At 39.1% G+C, this 25503-nt stretch overlaps 2 protein-coding genes across 7 annotated transcripts in view; both read right to left on the bottom strand.

Moving 5' to 3' along the window:
* Positions 1-16574, bottom strand: part of LOC102955728 (cytochrome b5 type B) — a 109065-nt gene extending 92491 nt beyond the window's left edge. For all 4 annotated transcript variants that reach the window (XR_006212079.1, XM_042970205.1, XM_007090357.3 and 1 more), the window contains exon 1: positions 16315-16574. Coding sequence is in view for 3 of the 4 variants with exons in the window: in XM_042970205.1 (XP_042826139.1) it covers positions 16315-16476 (162 nt within the window). In the remaining variant the exon portion in view is untranslated. The remainder of the gene's footprint in view (positions 1-16314) is intronic.
* Positions 1-25503, bottom strand: part of NIP7 (nucleolar pre-rRNA processing protein NIP7) — a 91736-nt gene that overhangs the window by 3320 nt on the left and 62913 nt on the right. The window contains exon 6 of one of the 3 annotated variants that reach the window (XM_042970210.1): positions 21615-21641. The exons of 1 other annotated variant lie outside the window; for it this stretch is intronic. The gene's annotated coding sequence lies outside the window, so the exon portion shown is untranslated. Of the gene's footprint in view, positions 1-21614; positions 21646-25503 lie in introns of those variants that run through there. One more of the 3 variants, XM_042970211.1, reaches the window with a different exon arrangement.

Raw genomic sequence — 25503 nt, 5'->3', positions numbered from 1 at the left:
CTGGAGCCTGTTTCGGATTCTGTGTATCCCTCTCTCTCTGCCCATCTCTCACTAGTACTCTTGTCTTTCTCTAAAAAAAAAAAACAACAAAAAAAAAATTAAAAAAATTTTCTTAATAAAAGAATAAAAACAAAAAAAAGAAGCTCACCCAGGACCAAGTATTTGACAGCTGAAGTCCCAATTCAAAGCATAATCCTCAGAGATGAAAATTATATTCCCAAACAGTCCTTCTGACATGAAAATACTACTTCTAACCACCCAGAGTAAGGATTTTTCAAAAAAACTAAAGGGAAAATAGTACTACCTTCTCCTATGAATGATCCCACTATGCTCACAAACATGGTCAAAGGGAATTTAACAAATGTTCTCCCAATGATTCTTAGTGGTGAATGGATAAACATGACAGACATGCTTAGGCTTTGTTACAACCACAGACCTATTTCCACTGACCTTGTGTTTTTTTGTTTTTTGTGTTTTTTTGAGAGAGAGAGAGATAAAGCGTGAGCAGGGGACGGGGAGAGAGAGAGGGAGACACAGAATCCAAAGCAGGCTCCAGGTTCTGCGCTGTCAGCACAAAGCCTGATGCAGGGCTCAAACTCATGAACTGTGAGATCATGACCTGAGGTGAAGTTGGACGCTTAACCAACTGAACCACCCAGGCTCCCTGTCCACTGATCCTGTTTTAAGCCTATGCTACAGTAAAGAACTGAACTACTCACATTATCTGCATCCTGGTGAATTCCACATCCTGGTGCTTCTACTAAGCATTTGGGTTTTAGAGCATTTACTCTCTCCTTCTGGGCCAAGATAATGCCAATGACCAATCAAAAATAATACAGGCACAAATAAGTAACAATAATAAACTGATTATGTGTTACCACTAATAATAAAAAAAAAAAGAAGGAGGAGAAGGAGAAAGAGAAGAAGAAGAATGCAGGCACAAATGACTAGAGCAGCCACGGCCATGCCCACAGACAGCAACAAAGCTTTCAAAGCAAAGTGGAAAGTTTTGGAGCTAATGGATCACCAGTGGGCACTAGATGATGTCAAAGAGGAGCTCATGGCCAAAGATCTCCACTTTGAAGGCATGTTCAAAAAAGAATTGTACATCTGTATTTATTGAAGCAGGATTAGCTCTGTTGTGAACACACATTGTAGCCCTTAACCTTGTAAACTGAGCTGGGGCCTCTCAGAATAAAAAGAACACAATGAGCTAGTGGACGTGCAGCAAGGATCATTCTTGTCTGAGCCAGGTTCCCTTTATGTTTGAAACTAGAGGAAATGACTGTATTCTGGGTGACTTACAGTGAAAGAATTATTTTTAAGATGTTTAAAAAATCCCTTCTGGTGATAACAGAAAGGAAAGGCAGAGAAAGGAGAAATCCAAGCTAGTGATAATATACAAAAAACTTAGCAAAAATTCAATCTTTGGAAGAAACATTGCCAATTATAATAATTATCACGTACAATCAGCCTGATATATAAACCACAGTAAACTCCTGTTTCCTTGGGATCCAAATATCCTGAATTTTTACATCTAATTTATGCACTAGTATTTTAATAACTTCCTTCACAAACGTAATCATTTTCATTAATGAAAATTTAGAAACTATGTATGAACAAAACAAGTATCTCTATATTGTTCACCGTGAGCCTACAGAATCACATAAAGGCAAATGTATTAAAACTTTATCCAAACAAATTCTTTTTCAGAGTGAATATTCAGGGCAGGGACGTACTTAACAAACCTCCTATGTCTCTTCATACAGTCCAGGGAAAATTGGTGACCCTGGGGTACTGATGGATTCTCAAGTGCCTTCAGGAATGATCATCTATAGGTTAAATAATGGGATATTCTTCATGTGGAGTTCAGAATAGATCAAATCAACTGAAAAAAAGTCAATGTCTGGTAAGTCAACTGAACTTAAGACCCAGTTATCTGGCTAAGAGTTTACATATCATTATAAGAAGGTAGAGAGGGTAAATGTTGGCAGATACAAAGAGAAAGGATGTCCAGGAATAACTGCCTGGATTAAATGTCCTAGGAAAGTGGCAAGCTGCCATTTCTGTATCAACAGGTAAATGTAATTTGCATGTTGAGTACTGTAATTAAAAGTGAATTATTTTTGACTCTATAAATTAAACCACTTTGTTTTCTCTTTAAAAGACAAATCAGGGGCTCCTGGGTGGCTCAGTCCATTAAGCATCTGACTTTGGCTCAGGTCATGTTTTCACAGTCCATGAGTTCGAGTCCTGCATCGGGTTCTGTGCTGACAACTCAGAGCCTGGAGTCTGCTTCACATTCTGTGTCCCCCCCTCCCCCCTCCCCGCCCACCCGCCGACCCCTCTCCCCAACTCAGACTCTGTCCCTCTCTCTCTCTCTCTCAAAAATAAATAAATATTAAAAAAAAATTAAAAGACAAATCAATTTTATAGAAGTAAAACAGGGGAGGTCAGAATAAAATCTGTGGATCCAATTAATGTCAATATGCTAGTTGTGATACTGTACTACAGTTTTACAAAATGTTACCATTGGAGAAAATGGGTAAAAGGTATAGGGATCTATCTTTTTAAATGTTTATTTATCTTTGAGAGAGAGACAGAGACAGAGAGCATGCACAAGTAGGGGAGGAGCAGAGAGAGAGAGACAGGATTTGAAGTAGGCTCTGTGCTGAGAGCGCAGAGCCCGATGTGGGGCTTGAACCCATAGACCATGAGATCATGACCTGAGCCGAAGTTGGATGCTTAACTGACTGAGCCACCCAGGTGCCCCTATTATTTTTTATAAGTACATATGAATCTATAATTATTTCAAAAATATTTTCTATTAAAAAATCAAGTTGAATTCCCTAATTATACACCCAAAAGAAATGTGTATACATACATGAACTCATACACACACACACAAATGATCACAGGTGCATTATTTGTTATGACCCTGAACTTGAAAACCCAATGCCCATAAGCACAGTAGGAATAAATAAAGGTATAATTCTACAGTAGAATCCTAATCAGCAATGAAAAAGAACAAACCACTGCAATATCCACAACATGAAAGAATATAGACAGGGAATAAAAGACACCAAACATAAAACAATATAAACTGTGACACTCTCATTTGTAGGAAGCTCAGAAACAGAACAAATCTATAATCTTAAAGTCAACAGAACATGTACCTCTGGGGATGATGAAGAAAACAGTGATTAGGAGGCACAAGGAGAGGTTCTAGCATGCTATACAGTTCTAGATGGTGGTTATCCAAATATGTTCACTTACTAGAGTGACACCATATGGCTAAAACTTAGGAATATAAAACTAGTGGGAAAATAAGCTCCGAAATATCATATACACAACTACCCTTGCATATGTAGTCAAATGATCTTCAATAAGCGATGCAATACCACTCACAATAGGGAAGGGGCACTCTCTTCAACAAATAATGCTGGGAAAACTGGATATCCACACACAAAAGAATGAAAAAGGACTCTTATCTTACATCATGGACAAAAATTAATTCAAATGGACTAAAGACCTAAACAAAAGACCCAAAACTATAAAACTCCTAGAAGAAAATATAGACGAAAAGCTTTAGGACATTGCTTTGATAATGCTTTCTTGGATATGACATCAAAAGCATAGGCAACAAAAGCAAAAATTGACAAATGGGACTACATCAAATTTAAAAACTTTTATGCACTGAAGAACACGATCACCAAAGTTTTCACTTTCACCAACGTAATGACTGGGAGAAAAGATATGTAAATCACAAGGGTTAATATCCAGAATATATAAAGAACTCCTAAAATTCAACAAAAACATCAAATAACCTGATTATAAAACAAGCAATGGACTTAAGTAGACATTTATCTGAAGATAATCTCCAGATGGGCAGCAAGTATATGAAAAGATGGTGAATATGAGTAATCACTGGGGAAATGCAAATTAAAACCACAATAAGATCCTACCTCACACACACTAGGCTATTATAAAAACACACAAACAAAACAACCAAAACACACCACCATCGGGTGAAACCCAGAAAACCCAGAAAATAACAAATGCTGACAAGGATGTCGAGATATAGGAATACTTGTGAATTCTCAGGAAAGTAAAATGGTGCAACCACCAGCAATATCCATCTCCGGAATTCTTTACATCTTGTAAAACAAAAACTCTATGCACATTAACAATCTTTATTTGATTTAAAATGTCTCTTTCTTCTGATATTAATATGTAGCCACCTCTCTCTTTTGGTTAGTATTTTAATGGAGTATCTTTTTCCATCCTTTCACTTTCAACCTATTCGTGTCTAGATCTAAAGTCAGTCTCCTGTAAGTAAGTAAGTAAGTAAGTAAGTAAGTAAATAAATAAATAAATAAATAATAAAGTGAGTCTCCTATAGACAGCATATTTTTGGATCTTGTATTTTTATCCATTCTGCCAATCCTTGTCTTTTGATTTAAAAAGTTAATCCATTTACATTTACAGTAATTACTGATGGGGCACCTGGGCGGCTCAGTCGGTTAAGCATCCGACTTCAGCTCAGGTCACGATCTCATGGTCTTTGAGTTTGAGCCCCGCGTCAGGCTCTGGGCTGATGGCTCAGAGCCCGGAGCCTGCTTCCGAGCTTCCGATTCTGTGTCTCCCTCTCTCTCTGTCCCTCCCCCATTCATGCTCTGCCTCTCTCTGTCTCAAAAATAAATAAACGTTAAAAAAAAAAAATTAAAAAAAAATTACTGATGATCTGATGAGGAGGGACTTAACTCTCTCAAAATTAAAAACTTTCATACATCAAAGACATTATCAATATAGTGAAATGACAAGCTATGGAATGGGAGAAAATATTTGCAAATCAAATATCTAACAAAGGATTGATGTCCAGAATATAGAAAGAAATCCAACTTAAGAGCAAAAAGACAAACAATTCAATTAAAAATGGGCAGAGTCTGATTAGGTTTTTCTTCAAAGAAGATACAGAGGACCAGTAAGCACATGAAAAGACGCTCAACATCATTAGTCTTTAGGGAAATGCAAATCAGACCACAATGAGATACCACTTTACACCTGGCTAGAATGGCTGTAATAGAAAAAAATAGTAAGTGCTGAAGACAATATGGAGAAACTAGAACTTACTGGTTCTACTGCTGATGGAAATGTAAAACGCTGCTGTGGAAAACGGTTTGGAGTTTCCATAAAAAGCACAGAATTGACATATGACTGAGCAATTCCACTCCTGGTATATAACCATATGCACTGAAAATAAGGACTCAGATACTTGTATGTCAATGTTCACTGCAATATTGTTCACAAATAGACAAAAGATGGAAACAGTCCAAGTGTCCACGGATGAATGGTTGAATGGACAAACAAAATGTGGTATATACATATAAGAGAGTATTATTCGGCCTTAAAAGGAAGGAAATTCTGATATATGCTACAACACGGATGAACCTTTAAGACATTATACTAACTGAAACAAGCCAGATACAAAAGGGCAGATATAGAATTATTCAATTTATATGTGCTGCCTAGAATAGTCAAATTCATAGAGACAGAAAATACAACAGTGATTAACAGGGGCAATGAAGTTATTGTTTAATGGGTAAAGTTTGAGATCAGGCTGATGAAAAAGTTCTGAAAATAAGTAGCAATGATAATCATCTAACAGTGTGAATGTACTTAATGTCACTGAAGTGTACAGTTAAATATGGTTAAAATAATCAGTTTTATGTTATGTAGATTTTACCACAAGAAAAATTTTAAAAACCAACATTATGTTAAGTGGAAAGGATCCAGACACCAAAGGACAAATATTGTATGATTCTATTTATGTAAAGTACCTAGAATTAAGCAATTCCAGAGAGACAAAGCAGATTAAAAGTTATCAGAGGAAGAGTGAAGAGGTGGTAGTTACTGCCTAATGGTTACAGGGTTCTGCTTGGGGTGATGAAAAGTTTTAGAAACCGATATCAGCGTTAGTTGCACAACACTGTGAATGAAATTAATGCCACTGAATCGTACAACGAAAATGGTTAAATGGCAAATGTTATGTGCTATATATTTTGGCACAATAAAAAAATAATAAAGCTAGGTTTACATACCTATAATTAATATCAGCCAAAAATTTACTTTCATCTGAATCACAGCAAAACAAAATAAGTGAAACCAAGAGTTCCAGGGTTAACTTGAATAATCTAGATTGGTGGCCTACACTATTGAAATCTATTGGACAATCATAAGTTTCTCCCTATTTTTATTCAGCGTAGCTAACGTAAGGCAGTACATATTTCCCCTTTTTTCCAGGACCTGCTTTACTTTTGAATCTCATATGAATTTACAAAAAATTATTTTGACTTGGATAGCCTTTGTAGTTTTCACACTAATGGATCTTGTCCCAGCTTTTATTATGTAAGCAATTACACATGGTTACAAATAAAATTTTTTAAATATACTACACAGCAATGAAGATCACAAACTTTCAAAAGGGATGAAACAATGACTGGGATCCATTCATTTCTCTCTCAATCCAGCAATAATCAAGTGAAATACTTCAAAGATACAAAGGAAATTTTGTGAAGTCCTCTGGTGAAGGATTTTAGTCAGTTCATTTGTCTAAAGAATCTTCCTTAAGTTCATTTCCTATGTATTACTGAAAAGAGGACAGAAAATTTATGTTGTAATACACGAAAGAGAGAGAACGAATTACTAACAGAAAATGCACTTCTAGGGCACCTGGGTGGCTCAGTCAGTTAAGTGTCCGACCTTTGGTTTCAGCTCAGGTCATTATCTCGCGTTCTCATGGGTTCAAGCCCTGCGCTGGGCTCTGTGCTGACAGTGCAGAGCCTGGATGGGATTCTCTCCCTCTCTCCCTCTCTCTCTGCCCCTCCCCTACTCATGCTGTCTCTGTCTCTGTCTCTGTCTCTCTCTCTCTCAAAGTAAATAAACTTAAAAAAAATTTTTTTTTAATGTTTATTTATTTTTTTGAAAGAGAGAGACAGAGTGCAAGAGGGGGAGGGGCAGAGAGAGAGGGAGACACAGAATCTGAAGCAGGCTCCAGGCTCTGAGTTGTCAGCACAGAGCCCGACGCAGGGCTTGAAACCATGAACCATGAGATCATGACCTGAGCCGAAGTTGGACACTCAACCGACTGAGCCACCCAGGCGCCCCAATAAACTTTTAAAAAATAAAAAAGTAAAGAAAATGCACTTCCGGATTACTAATTCTATGCAAAGGATGGAGGACAGATGGTAGAAAAGAAGAGAACGGGAGTAATGACAGTAATGGAATAAAAATCACGATGGGAAGAAATTACACAAATTCTCTGTGAGTGGAAATCCCTTAATGATGTCATAAAAATGTAACAATAGGGATATGCTAAGGACCACCTGACCAGAAGCATTAAGATTTCAGAAGCTGCAAAATTAGGCCAGGTGATAAGATCAAAATAAGATGTGGAGGCTGAGATTTTGGAGAGGACAATAACCACTTTCTAAACAACAGTCTAACAGTGCAGAGAAACAGGATAGACCTGAACGGTGAACAGGGGGAAATGGTGCGGGTCCACAGCATTTGGATTAGAAAGAACCTAGTAAGGCAGAGGTGCCATCCAGGAGAGACTAACTTGATGGTTGCCAGAAAGGGTGTAACCCTGGCAGTCACCACTACCCAGGGTCCAAATTTCAGGTCTGCAGATCCAAACATAACTTATCCACGCTAGAATAAATCTCACTGCTACAGATTCTCAAAATTCCTTAGGTATCTTCATAATATTCATTTATTACAATTGCAATTATTTATTTGATGTCTTTGTTCATCTGTTAGACTATAATCTCCATAAGAAAAAGAACCATGGTGGGGCGCCTGGGTGGCTCAGTCGGTTCAGCATCTGACTTCAGCTCAGGTCATGATCTCACGGTTTGTGAGTTCGAGCCCCATGTCCGTGCATCGGGCTCCGTGCTGACAGCTCAGGGCCTGGAGCCTGCTTCGGACTCTGTGTCTCCCTCTCTCTCTGCTCCTCCCCTGCTCACACTCTGTCTCTCTCTCAAAAATAAATAAAAATTAAAAAAATGTTTTTAATAAAAAAAAAAAGAAAAGGGACCATGGTTGTCTTTTTCATGGCTGTATTCTAGAACATTGGATGCCTGGAACACAGTGAGATCTAGAGAGCCCTCACTCTGTCCTCCTTCCCTCCCATTTCCCCTCTCCCCCTCTCTTCCTCTCGGGCACGTATGCCACACCCACGCCCACAAGCAAACGAATAAATGAAAGTCCATTTGTTCATCCAGGGCATCTCACCTGGACAGTGTTAGAGATTAAATTCTGCCTCATTTGATTTCTAGCTTTCCCTAGGACTAACCACTTGAAACTACTCACGGAAAGAAAAGTCTTCTTCCTATAGATTTGTTCATTTCGTAAGTTAGAGGACAACCAAATTGTACTTTCTTTTAACCAATTCTGGTAAGAACTGGTATTAGGCTCTGAAGCTTTCAGGGGTACCCTCAGTACCCTGCTATCAAACCAAGTCTGCATTCTCAGTCTTTAAGGCAAGATTACTCTCTACCTTGTGTGACAATTACCTGTGCACAGATCTCATTCTCCCTTACAAGTCCAAGACATCATTTTTTTTAAGTTTATTTATTTTGAGAGAGAGACACCGAGAGAGAGAGAGAGAGAGAGAGAGAGAGAGAGAGACAGAGACACAGAGTGAGAGAAAAACCCAAGCAGGCTCCGCCCATCACTGCGAAGCCCGTTGTCATGGGGCTCAAACCCACGAACTATGAGATCATGACCTGAGCCAAAATCAAGAGTCAGACGTTCAACCGACCGAATCAACCAGGTGCCCCCAGGTCCAAGACATCTAATTCACCTTTACATCTTCAGAGCATCTGCCACTTAGCACCCAAAAGATGCTACAAGGAACAAATACATTTTATTATTTTTTTAAATAAGTTTACTATTAATAAAAATAACCTCAATCAACCAACCAATGGTCCTTAACATTCAGCTCTTTATAAGTCTTCATATGCATTACCTGTATTAATTGTCCTAATTCTGTGGAGTAGGTACTGTTATCTCTATTTTACAGATGGGAAAGGGCCTTTGCAGAGCTATTTGCCCACAGTTACACAACTATTAGGTAAAGCACAAAACTGAACCAAACACTTGGCCCCCAAAGCCAGCATCCAGACATTACAATTATATTTCATACACACAAAGAACAAAATTTCCTTTAAAAAAACAAAAAACAAAAAAACACTGTTATGAAAATGAAAAGGCAAAATACAGATGGGGAGAAAAAAGTCATGATACGTATAAGGTTAACCCTTACACGATGTGGGGGTTGGGGTGCTGTCAAACCCATCCCCCACACAGCTGAAAATCTGTATATAATTTTGGACTCTCCAAATACTTAACTACTAATAGCCTACTGTTCACCAGAAGCTTTACCAATAAGATAGTCAATTAACACATAATCTGTATGTTATATGTATTATACACTGTGTTCTTACAATAACACAAACTAGAGAAAAGAAAGTGTATTAAGAAGATCATGGGGTGCCTGGCTGGCTCACTCAGTAGAGCTTGTGACTCTTGATCTCAGGGTCATGAGTTCAAGACCCACACTGGGCATGCAGCCTACTTCAAAAAAAAAAAAAAAAAAAAAAAAGATCATAAGAGAAATTACTATATAAAAAAAAAAAAAAAAAAACAACCATGTGTAAATGGACCCATGCAATTCAAATCCGTTATTCAAAGGTCAACTGTATCTGAAAGGACTTGCATCCAGAATGTATGAAGAATGTTTTTAAGTCAATAAGAAAACAATCCAATTATAAATAGGCAAGATTGAACAGACACCTTACAAAAACCCATACAAATGGCCAATCACACCCTGATGACACTCAACATCATTAGTCATCAAGGAAATGTAAGTTAAAACCACAAATTCTATACTAGCACACACCCATTAGAATGGTTAAAGTAAAATGACAAATACCATGTGTCAATGAGGGTGTGGAGAAACTGGAAAATTCATACATTGCTGGTGGGAATATAAAGTGATATAGACAGTTTGAGAAAAGGCCTGACGTTGCTTAAAAAGTTAAAAAAAAAAAAAAAGTATGACCCAGCAATCTCACTTTTTATTTAACCAAGAGGAAAGAAAATACGTGTCCACACAAAGCCTGGTACATGAACTCTCACAGCAGTTTTATTCACAATAGCCAAAAAATGGAAACAACCCAAATTTCAATCAACAGGTGAACAGATAAATTTCAGTACAATCATACAATGAAATGAACACATAAAATTAAAATAAGATAAAAAGCAATAAATAGGAACTGCTGATACAGAAGAAAAACACAGATATGTGAAGCCAAAGACACTAGACACAAAAAAGTGATACCGCTGTTCTAGAATGTTAGAAATCAAATCAATGGTTGTACAAGAACAGAGTGACAGATACATTCTATATACTGTGGTGGTGATTTCACAGGTGAGACATTTGTCAAAACTCACTGAACTCTACATATAAAATCTGTACATTTTTTATAATGGTTATTCATTCTTGAGAGAGAGGGAGAGAGGGAGAGAGGGAGAGAGCGGGAGAGAGAGAGAGGATGAGCAGGGAGGGGCAGAGGGAGAGAAGGACACAGAATCCAAAACAGGCTCCAAGCTCTGAGCTGTCAGCACAGAGCCCGACGCAGGGCTTGAACTCACAAGCCGTGAGATCATGACCTGAACCAAAGTTGGATGTTTAAACGACTGAGCCACCCAGAAGCCCCTATATTCTGTAATTTTATTCTATGTACATTCGATCTCCTTCCCTTAGGAGAGGGGAGAAAAAAACCTAGAAAAATATTAATAACCCAAATGTTTATCAATAGGAGACTGCTTAAACAAATTCTAGTCCATACAACAAATTCTATAAATAGGGAAGTATTCCAGGAAGGGATATGTAAAGATTCTGAAGATTTACACTTAAGTGAGAAAGGCAAAGCACAGATCAATGAGGATGTTATGTTAGCTTTGGGGTAAAAAGAGTGGGAGTGACCACATTTACTTTTGCTTGTATATGCAAAACAAAACTCTGGAAGGATACACAAACAACGGTAGTTAAATTTAAGAGGCAGTAGAACTGGGCAGATGGAAAGAAGGCTTTTTTCACAGTGTACCTGTATACCCTATTTAAAAAAAAAAATTACCTGGGCACCAGAAAAAGGTACCTGCTCTAAACTTCATCACATTCCCAATCATTCCAAATTAGATCTAAAATGTGAAAGAAGGTAGCATAAAACAGACCTAATTCCATACTCAGCAGCCTGGGGCAAATCCTAATGTAATAGGCCTACACAGATCAGGGGTGCCCCGGGTGGCTCATTCGGTTGAGCGTCTGACTTCAGTTCAGGTCATGATCTCAAGGTTCGTGGGTTTGAGCTCTGTGTTGGGCTCTGTGCTGACAGCTCAGAGCCTGGAGCCTCCTTCAGATTCTGTGTCTCCTCTCTCTGCCCCTCCCCAACTCACTCTGTCTCTCAAAAATAAATAAATGTAAAAAAAACCACACACACAAAAAAACCCAGATCAATTAATAGATACTATAATTTCGTTAAAGGATACTATGATTGGGGCATCCAGCTGGCTCCGTTGGAGCATGCGTCTCAAACTATAATTCTATTTCCCTATTTATTTGTACATATTTGTATATATTGGTATATGCACAGAAGATGTAGAACAATTCAAACAAATTCTTGGAATTGAAAGTTTTACTTTCTTCCATTCTGTGTTGCTTTTCCCTCCAACCTTTTCTTGACTTCTTGGCCAAAATAATCTACTTGAAAAATAAAGTGCTTTCTTGTTGGGATGAGCACTGGGTGTTGTATATAAGCCAGTTTGACAATAAATTATAGTAAAAGAAAAAGAAAAAGAAAGTGCTTTAATGTCACCCCCATCTTAAAAGGCTTCAGTGGTTTTCCAATACATTTAGGATCAAATTCTACCTACCCTGCCTGGCCCGGCTCCCACCCACCTCTCTGGCCGTTCTTGCCCTTCATTCACTACCCCAATGGCCACAGCTGCTTTCGGTCCCCCTGACGGACCAAACTCTCACTTGCCTCTGCAAATACTGTGGGAATGCTCTTTTCTCTAGTCTTCCCAACTAGTTCCTTCTCCTCAGCTCAGTTACCTCACAGAAGTTACCTCACAGAAGCTTTCCAGAAAGCTCTTATTAAAGTACATCTCCCCACCACCCCCAATTTTCTTTCTCAACTCCTATTTGGTTTCCTTCAAAGAAAACACCATCATTGAACCTTTGTCTCCTTTGGTTTTGTCTCCCGTGGAAGAGGAGCTTCAAGAGGACAGAACCATGTTTACTTCTATATGCCACCAGGACCTAGTACCACAGCACCTGACAGTCAGCACCTACACTGTGGAACGAGTAAAATGCTATCCCATCTGTAGGCAAGTCCTAAAGTAGTATTCCCACTCATGACCACGGTCACTAAAAAATACATACAAAACCTCAAAATATCACAATGTGTTATTTTAAGTTATTCTTTTCAGTAATGGTTATTTATACATAAGACAATGGCGCCCAAACTTTTCTTACCTGTGATACACGGCACGAAAATTAGAATACTGACTGAAACCAAGGCTCACAAAATCATACCGACCCTTGCGAAGGGAGTTGTACTTTGTTATTTTCTAGCCCAAGTCATAAGACAGTATAACCATTTTTCTGTGACTTTTCTATACTACTAAACAGCGCAAAGACAAAGATGTGTACTACTGCAAGGTTCTGGGTTTTCATTAACGATTTCAGTAAGTCAAACCCATACCACTAATTCAAAAATGCAAAATTAATGTTAGGGGACAGATAATTCAATTACATTACCAATTCTAAATCATCACATTCAAACTCCAGAATAACATTATAAACATATTCATTTAGAAAAAAAAAAAAAAAGCAACCTACAGACACAGGATATTCAGATTAGGGACCTCTTTCTAAGGAGAAGCCCCGAAGTATTTCAATTATAAGAAGGATGAGAGCCGATACAGGTCCTCCCACCTCATCTAATAGCAATCCTATTCTTCCAGACCTGCAGGCCAAAAACTTTGGTGCCATCTTTGACTTCTCTCACTCCTCAAATCCACTGCATCATCAAATCCTATTGGCTCTACCATCAAAATACATCCCAAATCTGATACTTCTCACCATCCCCCATTGCCACCAGCCTGGTGCAAGCTACCACCCCTTGCCCAAATTACTACAATAGCCTCCTTCCTAACTGGACTCCTCAATGTGGCTTTTGCCCTCCTTCAGTCTCTCCTAAACATTGCAGAGGGATACTGTTAAACCATGAAGTCACATCATGTCACTCCTCTGCTCCAGTTTGAGTTCCTCTCCTAAAAGTCAAAATCTTTCATGAAGCCTACAGAGCTGTGCTTGATCTGCCCTCACCTGATCATACAGACCTCACCTACTACTCTCCAGCCACTACAGCCTCCCTCACTTGTCCTCCCAACACTAGACACACTCCCACCTCAAGGCCTTTGAACTTGCTCCCTCTGCCACTCCCACTCTTCCTGCAGATATCCACATGGTTAGCTCCCTTAAACTTCCTTCTGGCCTTTACTCTAGTCACTCTCTTAATAAAACCAACTCTGGCCATCATACCTAAAATTTCAACCCCTCACCCTCACACCTTCATTCCATATACATCCACAGTCCTCTTCTCTGCTTTATTTTTCTTCTTAGAACCTACCACTACCTAACACAGCACACATTGTATTTACTCTGCTTAATGTCCACTCCCCATCGACTAATCTGCATGAGGGCATAAATAGGGCATATCCACTGCTGTCTCCTCAGCACCTACAACAGTATCTGGCACATAACAGACACCTGATAAATATTTGAATGAGAAAATAAATGAATGAACAGGCTTGGAATGAGCAAGATAATAGGAACAGAGAAGACAGATCAGGTAAGTAAGAAGAGTTAATTGCAGGTAAAGATCTGTGGCTCAAACTTCACCTGTGATGTTTCTAGCTCCATCAACATGTGGGAACCCGGTCAGCAGCCACTACTCAAGGTTGAACTAATGTTCAATCTTGAACTAACATCCACTACAAGCACTGAATGTTTCTTCAAGTTCATTATGTATTCTAAGTCAATCAAGAAGAAATTTGGGAGAGGAGCACTTGGCTGGCTCAGTCAGAGGAGCACATGACTCTTGGTCTTGGGGTGGTGCATTTGAGCCCCATGCTGGGTGTGGAGATTACATACATAATACATAAATGACAATTTGGGGGAAATGAAACCACAAATGAAAAACATCACCTACCGTTATGAATTATGCTTTAACACGCTACCACCCACAACTGAAACTTACAATGAGGCATATGCCTAAGGACCTAAGGCCAGAATTTTGAAGTAATGCTATGTAGACAAGAGAAATCAATGGATCTATCTAAACCAGATTCTGCCACTAATCAAATGTATGACTAAAATCTCTGTGAACCTGTTTCCCACCCTGTTAACATAAGGATCACTACATCCAAGTCACTCTCAACTAGTCATCCAAGGATGAAGTAATGGGAAAGTACTTTTAAAGTACTATTTTAAAAGCATAAAAGGCCATACCCCATAAAAATACAAGTTACTAAATTCTAAGATGTTAACTTACTGGCCATTAAGAAGATTTATTAAAAACAACGTCCTTTTGGGAAACTTCACATTTCAAAACTTTTTATAGATTTATAAATCAGGATCTAGGGGCATCTGGGTGGCTCAGTTAAGCAACTGACTGTGGCTCATGTCATGCTCTCACAGTTTGTGGGTTCGAGCCCCACAGCAGGCTCTGTACTGTCAGCTCAGAGCCTGGAGTCTGCTTTGGATTCTGTGTCCCCCCCCCCCCACCCACTCCCACCCCTCCCCTGCTTGCACTGTCTCTCTCCCACTCTCTCAAATATAAATAAACATTAAAAAAAAAAAAAATTAAATAGGGGCACCTGGGTGGCTCAGTCGGTTAAGTGGCCGACTTCAGCTCAGGTCATGATCTCGCGGTCCGGGAGTTCAAGCCCTGCGTCGGGCACTGTGCTGACAGCTCAGAGCCTGGAGCCTGTTTTGGATTCTGAGTCTCCCTCTCTCTGACCCTCCCCCATTCATGCTCTGTCTCTCTCTGTCTCAAAAATAAATAAACGTTAAAAAAAAAAAATTAAATAATCAGGATGTATTGGTTTCTCCCCTAGGCTCCAAATTAAGAAAATATATATTTTACTAGCATATTTGCTTCACAAAACAACTAACAGAAATGAAGTTTTTCTCAGTTACAACAAGGTTATACTGCACAAGAATTTCCAAAGAATTAACCTCAAGATTATTAATCTATTACTCAACATGATACACATCAAAACAATGTATATGTTAATATGTATATATATAAATACCTCAAAGTGTCAAGGATTGGGGTGGGAGCAATGACTGCCAAGGAGCAAGAGAGAACTTTTTAGGATGATGGAAATGCTCTGTCTTAATTGGGATTTTGATCACATGGGTGAATGCATTTGTCAAAACTCATCAAACTGTACATTTTAAATGGGCACATATTGTATGTCAATTACACCTCAATAAAGTTAGTTTAGACACATTAAAAGTCTATCCTATTCCCTTAAAAAAAAAAAAAAAAAAAAAAAAAAAAAAAAAATCACTCAGTTGCACCATGGTCTCAAGAACTGCATAATGAGATCTATTGCAACAGGTTTGAAGATTTAACAAAGAGGATGTCAATGGCCAAAAAAGTCAACTCATGACCTTCCGGCCTCAGGGTTAACTCAAATTAGAAAAAAATAAAAGCAGCATAATCAGGGGGTAAAAATGTCAGCTTCTTATAAAAACCAAAAATGCTATTAGTTAGAAAGACACAGTGGAAATAGCACAGGTTTGGAGCCTTTCAAACCTAGGTTAGAATGGTTATAGGCTGTTAAGCGTGTGACCTTGAGAGCCCTCAGTCTGGAGGCTCAGTTTCCCTTTCTGTAAAATGGGAATAATGATGGCTTAACAGTTTGTCCTAGGGCATAGTTAAGTGCTCAGTGTATGATATGCAATTCATGATACTAATGAAGACCGGAATTTAGCGCTGGCATGCAGATCTAAGACCCCTCGGTTTTCGTCTGGGGGAATCGTGGCCACTTATCGCCCTCCGCCAGGCTTCATTTCCCTCCTATACATATCCACCCTGCTGCTTCTCTAGTCCAGACCGCCCCTCTCCCGTGCAGTTCCCAGGGCCTGCGCCCCACCTCCCGGGCCCCCACCTCGTTAAGGAAACGGGTGATATCGTAGACTCGCCCATGGATCACCAGCCATATCTCCTTCATGGAGTTGTGCTTCGCCACCTCCTCCAATCGATAATAGGTGACGGAAGTCTCGACCCCTTGCCCTCTCCCATCGTTGCCGCTTGCTTCCACAGTCGCCATTGGGCCTGAGACACCTCTTCTCCACCACTAACCCGGTTTCCAAAGCTAACTTCCTCGAGGCTGGCCCTGAGCTCAGCTCTCCCCGGCTTCCGTAACCAGGGCCGTCGGTGGGCTCCTGGCAACAGCCAATCATGCTCCCGGATAGTTCCTGGTTCGTTTTCTTTTCACCAATGAAACAACGGATTCAGTTTTAAGTTCCACCCACCCCTCGCCCGATCCTTGGAGCGTAGGCCTGGTTCGAGGTCCGACTAACCAATCAGAATCGCCCATCCCTCCAATCTCACCAATCACATGCAGAGATTTTGCAAAGACGCCTAACGGAGAAGGATAGACAGGTGTTAAGCAAGAGAGGTTTCACCTTCACTCCGCGTTGCCGCCTGCACAGTGTGGGAAGAGGAGGCAAAGTCTCCATTTTCCTGTTTCCTTCCCCTTCCTTTCCTTTCGCCGTGGACCTCTTGAGTCACACGAAGCTTGTTTTCCCCCACCTCTTGCGCGGCCTGTATTTCAGGGCGGGTCTACATCTTTGTTTGCAGTCTTCAGACTGTGATCTGTTGTTGCCCGTCTAAGTCTCATGTTCCTAACCAATAAAATGAGCAAGATAACCTCATCCCTGCAGAGAAGTTTGGCCGATTAAGTGAGGGAGTGTATCTCTACAGAGCTTGGCACAGTAATCATAACATAAATAACAGTAGTGCTAGAAAAAAGGGGGGGGGGGCATAATTGGCCTAAGGCCATGGACAGGTAGGGTATGGCGTATCCCAAGTTTCTGACAGTACTGAGAATCTGACTTTGTTATACATCAATTATATCTTAAAGTTGGGAAAGGAGATCTGATTTTTTTTTTTTTAAACGTTTGTTTATTTTTGAGAGAGAGAAAAAGAGAAGGAACAAGCGGAGGAGGGGAAGAGAGACAGAGGAAGACGCAGAATCCAAAGCAGGCTCAGCGCTGTCAGGGCAAACCCTGACATGGGGCTCGAACCCATGAACCGTGGGATCACCAGAACTGAAGTCGGAAGCTTTACCGACTGAGCCACCCAGGCGCCCAGGAGATCTGAATTTTAAACAAATTATTTGGTGATCAGAACATAACTATGCTATTTTCGTTCCCATGTGTTATAAAATAAAATTCACCTCAACTGTTCCCAGCTAGAGGTCCCAGCATTTTGGAGTTCCAGCCTGGTTGATGTGCATTATCCTAAACTACTCTTTTTTAACTGCCATCACAAGGGACATGTAATGTCATTTTCATCATGTCACTCTCCCAGACTCTCCACAATCCATCCCAACCTCTTTTACTAATATTTTCCACCATTCCTTTTATAAGACTTGTGTGCCAGCCACTGACTCCTAAATCTGCTGGTAAGAAAACCATTTCTGTGATCAGATCAGATCCACCCACCTTCTTCCTTCCAAAGCCTACTCACTTTGAATTCCTGGGATTCTTTTTCACAAATTCTCCTGCCATTCCAAGCTCCAGTGGTCCCATCTCCTTACAGTACCTCAACATATTACTATTTCAGGAATCCCCTGTATCTGTAAATCTTAACTTCCCATAGTTACCTCCCAGATGAGACTGAATCATGAGAGAAATCCCATATGACTCAGGCTATTCCACAAACTACATTCTAATATTTACCTTCATTTCAGAGATATTTACTGAACATTTACTGTGCCACAAGTACTGTGATAGGCTCTGTGACAGTAAGATAACATAAGAAACAAGACTTTCGAAAGAAACAAAAATATTTATGTCTACATAAATTTATCATGGCAAGAGGAATTAGGATCACAATTTAGCTCATGACCTGAGCTAAAATCAAGAGTTGGACACTTAATCAACGGAGCCACCCAGTTGCCACAAAGTGTTTTTTAAATTAATATTTAAATTTCCATTTTAGAATTTCAAACAGATACATTGAAAGAATAATAAAATGAACTCCCACGTACTTTTAACTTAGATCTACTAATTGTTAATATTTTTCCATATGTGATTTCTTCCATATCAAATAATGTTAATAATGTTGTTATTAATAATGTTAGACCAAAAATAAATAAATAAATAATGTTAGACCATTTCAGAACAAGTTGCAGATGCTATGACCCTTTACCTTCAAATAATTATGTATCTCCTAAGAATAAGAACGTACTCTTATGTAACCCTAGTATGATTTTCAAATTCAGGGAATTAATATTCATACAAATCCTGGATCATGTATTGTATTTACTTATGTCTCCTTAGTGTCCTTGAATCAGGTACATTTCTTCAGTCTTTTACTTTGAAAACCTTGACTTTAAATTTTAAAAATTATTTTAGAGAGCGAGAGCAGGGGAAGGGGCAGAGGGAGAGAGCAAGAATCTTAAGCAGACACCATGCTCAGTGCAGAGCCCAATGTTGGGCTCGATCCCACAACCCTGGGATCATGACCTGGGCCAAAACCCAAGAGTCAGATGCTCAATCAACTGAGCCACCCAGGCACCCCAAGACACTGACATTTTTTGCAAGTATGACCTGAGATTGAATTGGATTCAGAAAAATATTGTGGCCTAAATGTATTGATTATAAGTTCATATTCAAAATTACCATGTGTTAGCCAGAAAGTCCAGCTGGGAAGCCCTGCCCCTGCCACTCACAAACTTAGTAATATTAGGCAGCTTTCTTGATCTCTTTTTTTCCCAAGTGAATACCCAACTGTTCCAACACCATTTGGTGAAAACATAATTCCCCAATGAATTGTTTTCCTGTCTTTCTTGAAAGTGGCTTGTCCATATAAGTGTGGGTCTTTTACTGAACTTTCTAGTCCGTTCCAGTGATTTGTCTGTCCTAATGCCAATTCCACACTGTCTTGATTACTATAGTTTTGTAGTAAGACTTGTAAATCCTTCAGTTTTGCTCTTATTTTCCAAAATTGCTTCTGCTATTTTAAATCTTATGTATTTCCATATAAATTTTAAAATCAGTTTGTTGAACCAAGTAAAAAGTTAATGTCACCAGTGATAAATCATGTTGATAGCATGGTATGTGATGAGGAGACCACTTTATCACTATGACATTCTTCCCAAAAACCCATAACCGCAGTGTAAGCATGAGAAAAACATTAGGCAAGCCCAAATCGAGGGGCAGTCAACAAAATACCTGACCAGTATTCCTCAAAACTGTCAAGCTTATTAAAAACATAATAAAACAAGGAAACACTTAGAAATTGTCATACACCTAAGTAGACTAAGGATATGTGACAACTAAATGCAATGTAATATCCTGGGTTGAATCGTAGAACAAAAAAAAGAACATTAGGGAAAAAAACAGTGAAATCCAGGTAAAGTAACTAATGTGCCAGTGTTGATTTCTTAGTTTTTACAGATGTACGATAGTAAATGTAAGATGTTAATATTATGGGAAGCTGTCTGAGGGGTATACAAGTACACTCTGTACTATTTTTGCAATTTTCTTGTAAATCTAAAATTATTTTTAAATCAGCCTGTTAATTCTATAAATCAGCTTATAGACGAACATATAGAGATAAACATATTAACAGCCTTGACTCTCCCAATCCACAAACGTGGTATACTGCTTCATTATTTGAATCTTATTTTAATTTGTAGTTTTTGGCATAAAGGTCTTTTGCATCTTTTGTTAAATTTACTCCTAAATGTTTTACAAATGGGAGTTATTTCAGTTTTCAATTGTTTGCAGCTATAACAGAGAAATATAATTGATTTTGTACATTGACTTAGTATCCTGTGATCTTGCTAAATTCACTTAGAGTTCTAGTGGTTGTTTTGTATATTTCTTAGAATAACTTATGTAGCAATCATGTTATCTGCTAATGAGACAATTTTACTTCCTCCTTTCTAATCTGTGTATTTTTTTTTCTTGCCTTATTTCACTGGCTGTGACTTCTAGTACAACATTAAATAAAAACGGTGAAATGAGCATCCTTGCCTTGTTCCCAAATGTAGGAGGAAAGCATTCAACTCTTCCATGAATAAATATGATATTGTCTATAGGTTTTTCAGTTGATGTCCTTCATCAGAAACAAGGCAGAATTCCCCTAGATTCCTAGTTTCCTATTTTTTTTTATCATAAAAGGATATTGAATCCTGTCAAATATATATATTTTGCATCTTTTGGGATGATCATATGATTTTTCCTCCTTTGTTGTGTTAATATGGTGAATTACTTTGAATGGTTTTCAAAAACTTAACCATCTTTGGGGCACCTAGGTGGCTCAGTCGGTTAAGCATTTGACTTCGGCTCAGCTCATGATCTCACGGTTCATGAGTTGGAGCCCCACGTCAGGCTCTGTGCTGACAGCTCAGAGCCTGGAGCCACCTTCAGATTCTGTGTCTCCCTCTCTCTTTGCCCCTCCCCTGCTCACTCTCTGCCTCTCTCTCTCTGTCTTTCAAAAATAAATAAGCATTTAAAAAATGTTAAAAAACCACCTTTACATTCTTGGGATGAACTCCACTTGGTTATGATGTTAGCCTTTTCTATATATTGCCGGATTTAATTCACTAGTATTTTTTAAAGATCTTTGCATCTGGAGTGCCTGGGTGGCTCAGTCAGTTAAGTGTCTGACTCTTGATTTTGGCTAAGGTCATGGTCTCACAGTCGTGGGATTCAGCCCCATGTTGGGCTTCACGGGCGCTGAGTGTGGAGCCTGCTTGGGATTTTCTCTCTCTCTCTCTCTCAAAATAAATAAACATAAAAAAAAAATCTTTCCCTCTATATTCATGAGGAATATTGGCTGTAATTTTCTATTCTTGAATGCCCTTGATAGTTTTCTCCAAACTTTTTGATACTTACTGAGTTACTACAGCTAAGTACTGTGTCAACATGAGTATTAAACAAAGACTCAACACAGTGCCTGCCACAGAGAGTCCTCAGTAAATGCGGGCTATTTTGGTGTTATTGTTTCTAGATGCTATAAATAAGACCCACCTTCTAAAGAAACTTACTAAGAGAAAGGTGGCACATATAAAACATTTTTATTTATTATTATCGGGGTTCCTGGGTGGCTCAGTTGGTTAAGCATCCGACTTCGGCTCAGGTCATGATCTCACTACTCATGAGTTGGAGTCCCGCATCAGCTCTGTACTGACACCTCAAAGCCTGAAGCCTGCTTCAGATTCTGTCTCTGTCTCTCTGCCCCTTCTCTGCTTGTGCTCTGTCTCAAATATAAAATAAAACATTTAAAAAATATTTTTATTATTACTATTATTATTATTTTAAGTAGGCCTCATGCCCAGAGTAGAGCCCAACGCAGGGCTTGAATTCACAACTCTGAGATCAAGGCCTGAGCTGGGATCAAGAGGTGAATGCTTAACTAACTGAGCCATCCAGGCACCCCACCACATAAAACATTTTTAGCATTGGGGCGCCTGGGTGGCTCAGTCGGTTAAGCGTCCGACTTCAGCTCAGATCACGATCTCGCGTTCCGCGAGTTCAAGCCCCGCGTCGGGCTCTGGGCTGATGGCTCAGAGCCTGGAGCCTGCTTCCGATTCTGTGTCTCCCTCTCTCTCTGACCCTCCCCCGTTCATGCTGTGTCTCTCTCTGTCTCAAAAATAAAAAAATAAAAAAAAAAAGAAAAAGATTAAAAAAAAAAAACATTTTTAGCATTAACATTTTACTTTTGCTGTGTCATGTACTAGAAAATCTTCTCCCTGCTCTTCAGGGGCATGATCCAAAATTTATCACAGACAACAGTAGGATCAGTGTGTGAGTACTGCTCCAGGGAAGTCCTTATTTACCTTGCAAGCTCATTCTACTGTTTTTGTATAAATAGTGGAATTGGAACAGGAAATTCTCAAGGAAAACACTGTGCGTGCTCCATGTGAATAGAGCAAGAAACAAGGATTCTGTCTCATTTTTTGCAGACATCAAATATACCTCCTGTGTTCTCATTCCTTCTTGCAGGGGCTGCAGGGGTCCCCTTTCCTGTTCCAGGCATGGAATACGATGAGGTGGCCCTCAAATTTGTTCTTGTCCTTCTCAATGTATTATGTTCCCCGCCAGAGGGAAGACAAACTCTTAAAGCCATCATAGTCCAACACTCTTCTTCCCTTCCTAGGGTCAAGCCTGGGTCATCCAGTGTCAGGGAAGCTTCAGGAAGTTGATGCAAAGTTAGAAGCCCATATCCTCCAGGGTATGGTTTTGGGGAGGGTTTGCTTGCAAGCATCCTAGAGTTGTTCCAACCCTCAGTTCAGCCAGACCTCCCTGGCCTCCTGTTGGGTGGACCCTCCTGGAGCTAACCCAGGACCATCCTACTCAGTCTTATGCCATTGGGGCCCAACCCCCAACAGCCCAGCCCAGTCTCATTTCTAGAAACGAAAGAAACAATCCCTGTGTAAATAGCCATTAACAGGGATGCTTTTCTACCCTGGGTTGATTTTCCTGGCCTCAGAACACCAACTTTTTTTTTTCCTGCTGGTATATGTTAATTTATTCTTAACATGTAATAAATGCATTCACATGTTTCAAAAAGAAAAAAATGTGTGTATAAATAGATGTGTGTGTCTATTTATAATAATGTGTATATAAATATAAGCAAATTACCCTTCATATGGGATGTATTGATTTACACACCTACCCACAATGTGTGAGGATGTGTGCTTTTATAAAATCTTACCAATAGTGTGTGTGATCAATAGACCAATAAAACAAAACAGAGTCCTAAAATACAATCAATGTATTGTAGGGGCAATGTCCAGCTGGTTCATTTGGTAGACATGTGATTCTTGATCTCAGATTCATGAGTTCAAACCCCATGATGGGACTAGGGATTACTTTAAAAAAAGAATAGAAGATGCGGTAAAGGGGCGCCTGGGTGTCTCAGTCAGTTAAATGTCTGACTTCGGCTCAGGTCATGATCTCACGGTTTATGAGTTCGAGCCCCACATGGGGCTCTATGCTGATAGCGCAGAGCCTGGATCCTGCTTCGGATTCTGTGTCCCCCTCTCTCTCCCTTTCCCCCATTCATGCTCTGTCTCTCTGTCTCTCAAAAATGAATAAACGTTAAAAAAAAATTAAAAAAAAAGAAGACGAGGTAAAAATGTTATCTTAAATCACTGAGGAAAAGGGGGGGGGGGCTTTTACAGTGGTGAAACAAAATAATAATTAAATAATGTTTTTCCAGGAATTTTTCCAGAAAAAAATTCTGGAAAATAATAACTTGGCTACATAACCATTTGGCAGGAGAAACTCTAGGCTGATCAAAGATTTAAACATAAGAAATAAAGGGGGGAAAAAAAAGACTATCGGGGAGCCTGGGTGGCTCAGTGGGTTAAGCATCCGCCTTCGTCTTACGGTTTGTGATGATCTTACGGTTTGTGAGTTTGAGCCCCATGTCAGGCTCTGTGCTGACAGCTCAGAGCCTGGTGCCTGATTTGGAGTCTATGTCTCCCTCTCTCTCTGCCCCTCTCTGCCCCTCATTCTGTCTCTCTCTCTCTCTCAAAAATAAATAAACATTAAAAAAAAATCATCATGTTTCCATAAACACAATTTCCTTTAGGATGGTTTTGCCCTAGGAATTCTCCAATTGTCTTTGGTCAATGGTCTTTATCCAGTCTGTTGAGGATGAGTAGCAAGGCACATAAAGTTACTTTGTGATTAGATTAACTGCTAATATATTTTTAAGATCCTCTTTATTAAGATTTTATTTATGTGCACTAATATACTTTGTATTAACCATCATCCACATGTATTTAAGTAGAAACTTTCTCATGGGTGAGGCTGGAGAAGTAAACAATGGCTATGGATTAACTGATAATTTTTTTAAGATCTATTTATTTATTTCTGTGAGTAATCTCTACACCCAACATGAGGCCCGAACTCACAATCCCTAGATCAAGAGTCACATGCTATTCCAACTAAGCCAGCCAGGAGCCCCTAAATGGTACATTAAAAAATTAAGATAAGGGACAGTAGAAGGGGCAATTTTTTAATTTAATTTTTTAAGTCCCTAATACATTCACATAGTTCAGAACTTAAAAAAAAAAAAAGTAAACATCTCAATAAAAAGTCTCCTGCCCGCCTTTTCTCCCCATTTTCCATCCGCCCACCCCAGATGATTATTTAATAATTTTTGTGTGTAACCATCCTGAGTTTCTCCATGAAAATGCTAGTAAATATAAATATTTACACTTAGCTTACTCACTTTTATAGAAAAAGTAGCAAAAAAACATACAGTTCTGTATCTTGGTTTTTTTGTTTGTTTGTTTGGTTGACTTAATGACATCTTAGAAATGTTTACATACTAATACATAGATAGCTTCCTCATTTGGTTTTACAAGCTGGATAGTTTTCCATAGTTAATGTTCATTGTTTGATATGAATGTTTCATAATTTAACTGGTCTCCTACTGATGGAGATTTAGATTTCCAGTCTTTTGAAATTACAAACAATGCTGTAATTAATAACCTAGATCTTACATCATTATATACATGTAGAAGAAGAAATGGGACTACTAGGTCAAAAGCATACACATTTGTAGGGTTAGCAATTTGCACCAGTTTATATTTTCACTGGCAATGATGTAAATGACTGCTTCCTCACACACCCACAGATAGAGTATGTTATCAAAGTGTTTGAATTTTACCAACCTGACATTTAACTTTAAAAAAAAAATTTTAAGTTTATTTATTTATTTTGAGAGAGAGAGAGAGAGAGAGAGAGAGAGAGAGAGAGAGAGAGAGAGAAAACATGAGTGGGGAAAGGGCAGAGGGAGAGGGAGAGAGAGAATCCCATACACAGAGCCTGACTTGGGGTTTGATCTCATGAATGGTGGGATCATGACCTAAGCCAAAACCAAGAGTAAAATGCTTAACCAACTGAGCCACCCAGGTGCCCCACAAATCTGGCATTTTAATAAATGATATCGCACTATAGTTTTGATTTGTGTTACTCTTCTTATGTGTGAGGTTGAACATCTATATAGTTAAGATTCAGAAAGGAATTTATCAACTTTCTATCTAGATCAACTCCTGAAAAATAATCCTAATAGCCAAGAATTTCTTTTGAGATGAGGTGTT

This window comes from Panthera tigris, chromosome E2 (assembly GCF_018350195.1).
Source record: "Panthera tigris isolate Pti1 chromosome E2, P.tigris_Pti1_mat1.1, whole genome shotgun sequence".
Classification (NCBI taxonomy): domain Eukaryota; kingdom Metazoa; phylum Chordata; class Mammalia; order Carnivora; family Felidae; genus Panthera; species Panthera tigris.
Note: the sequence above shows the minus strand (reverse complement) of the source record. Positions and strands in the feature narration are given on the sequence as shown.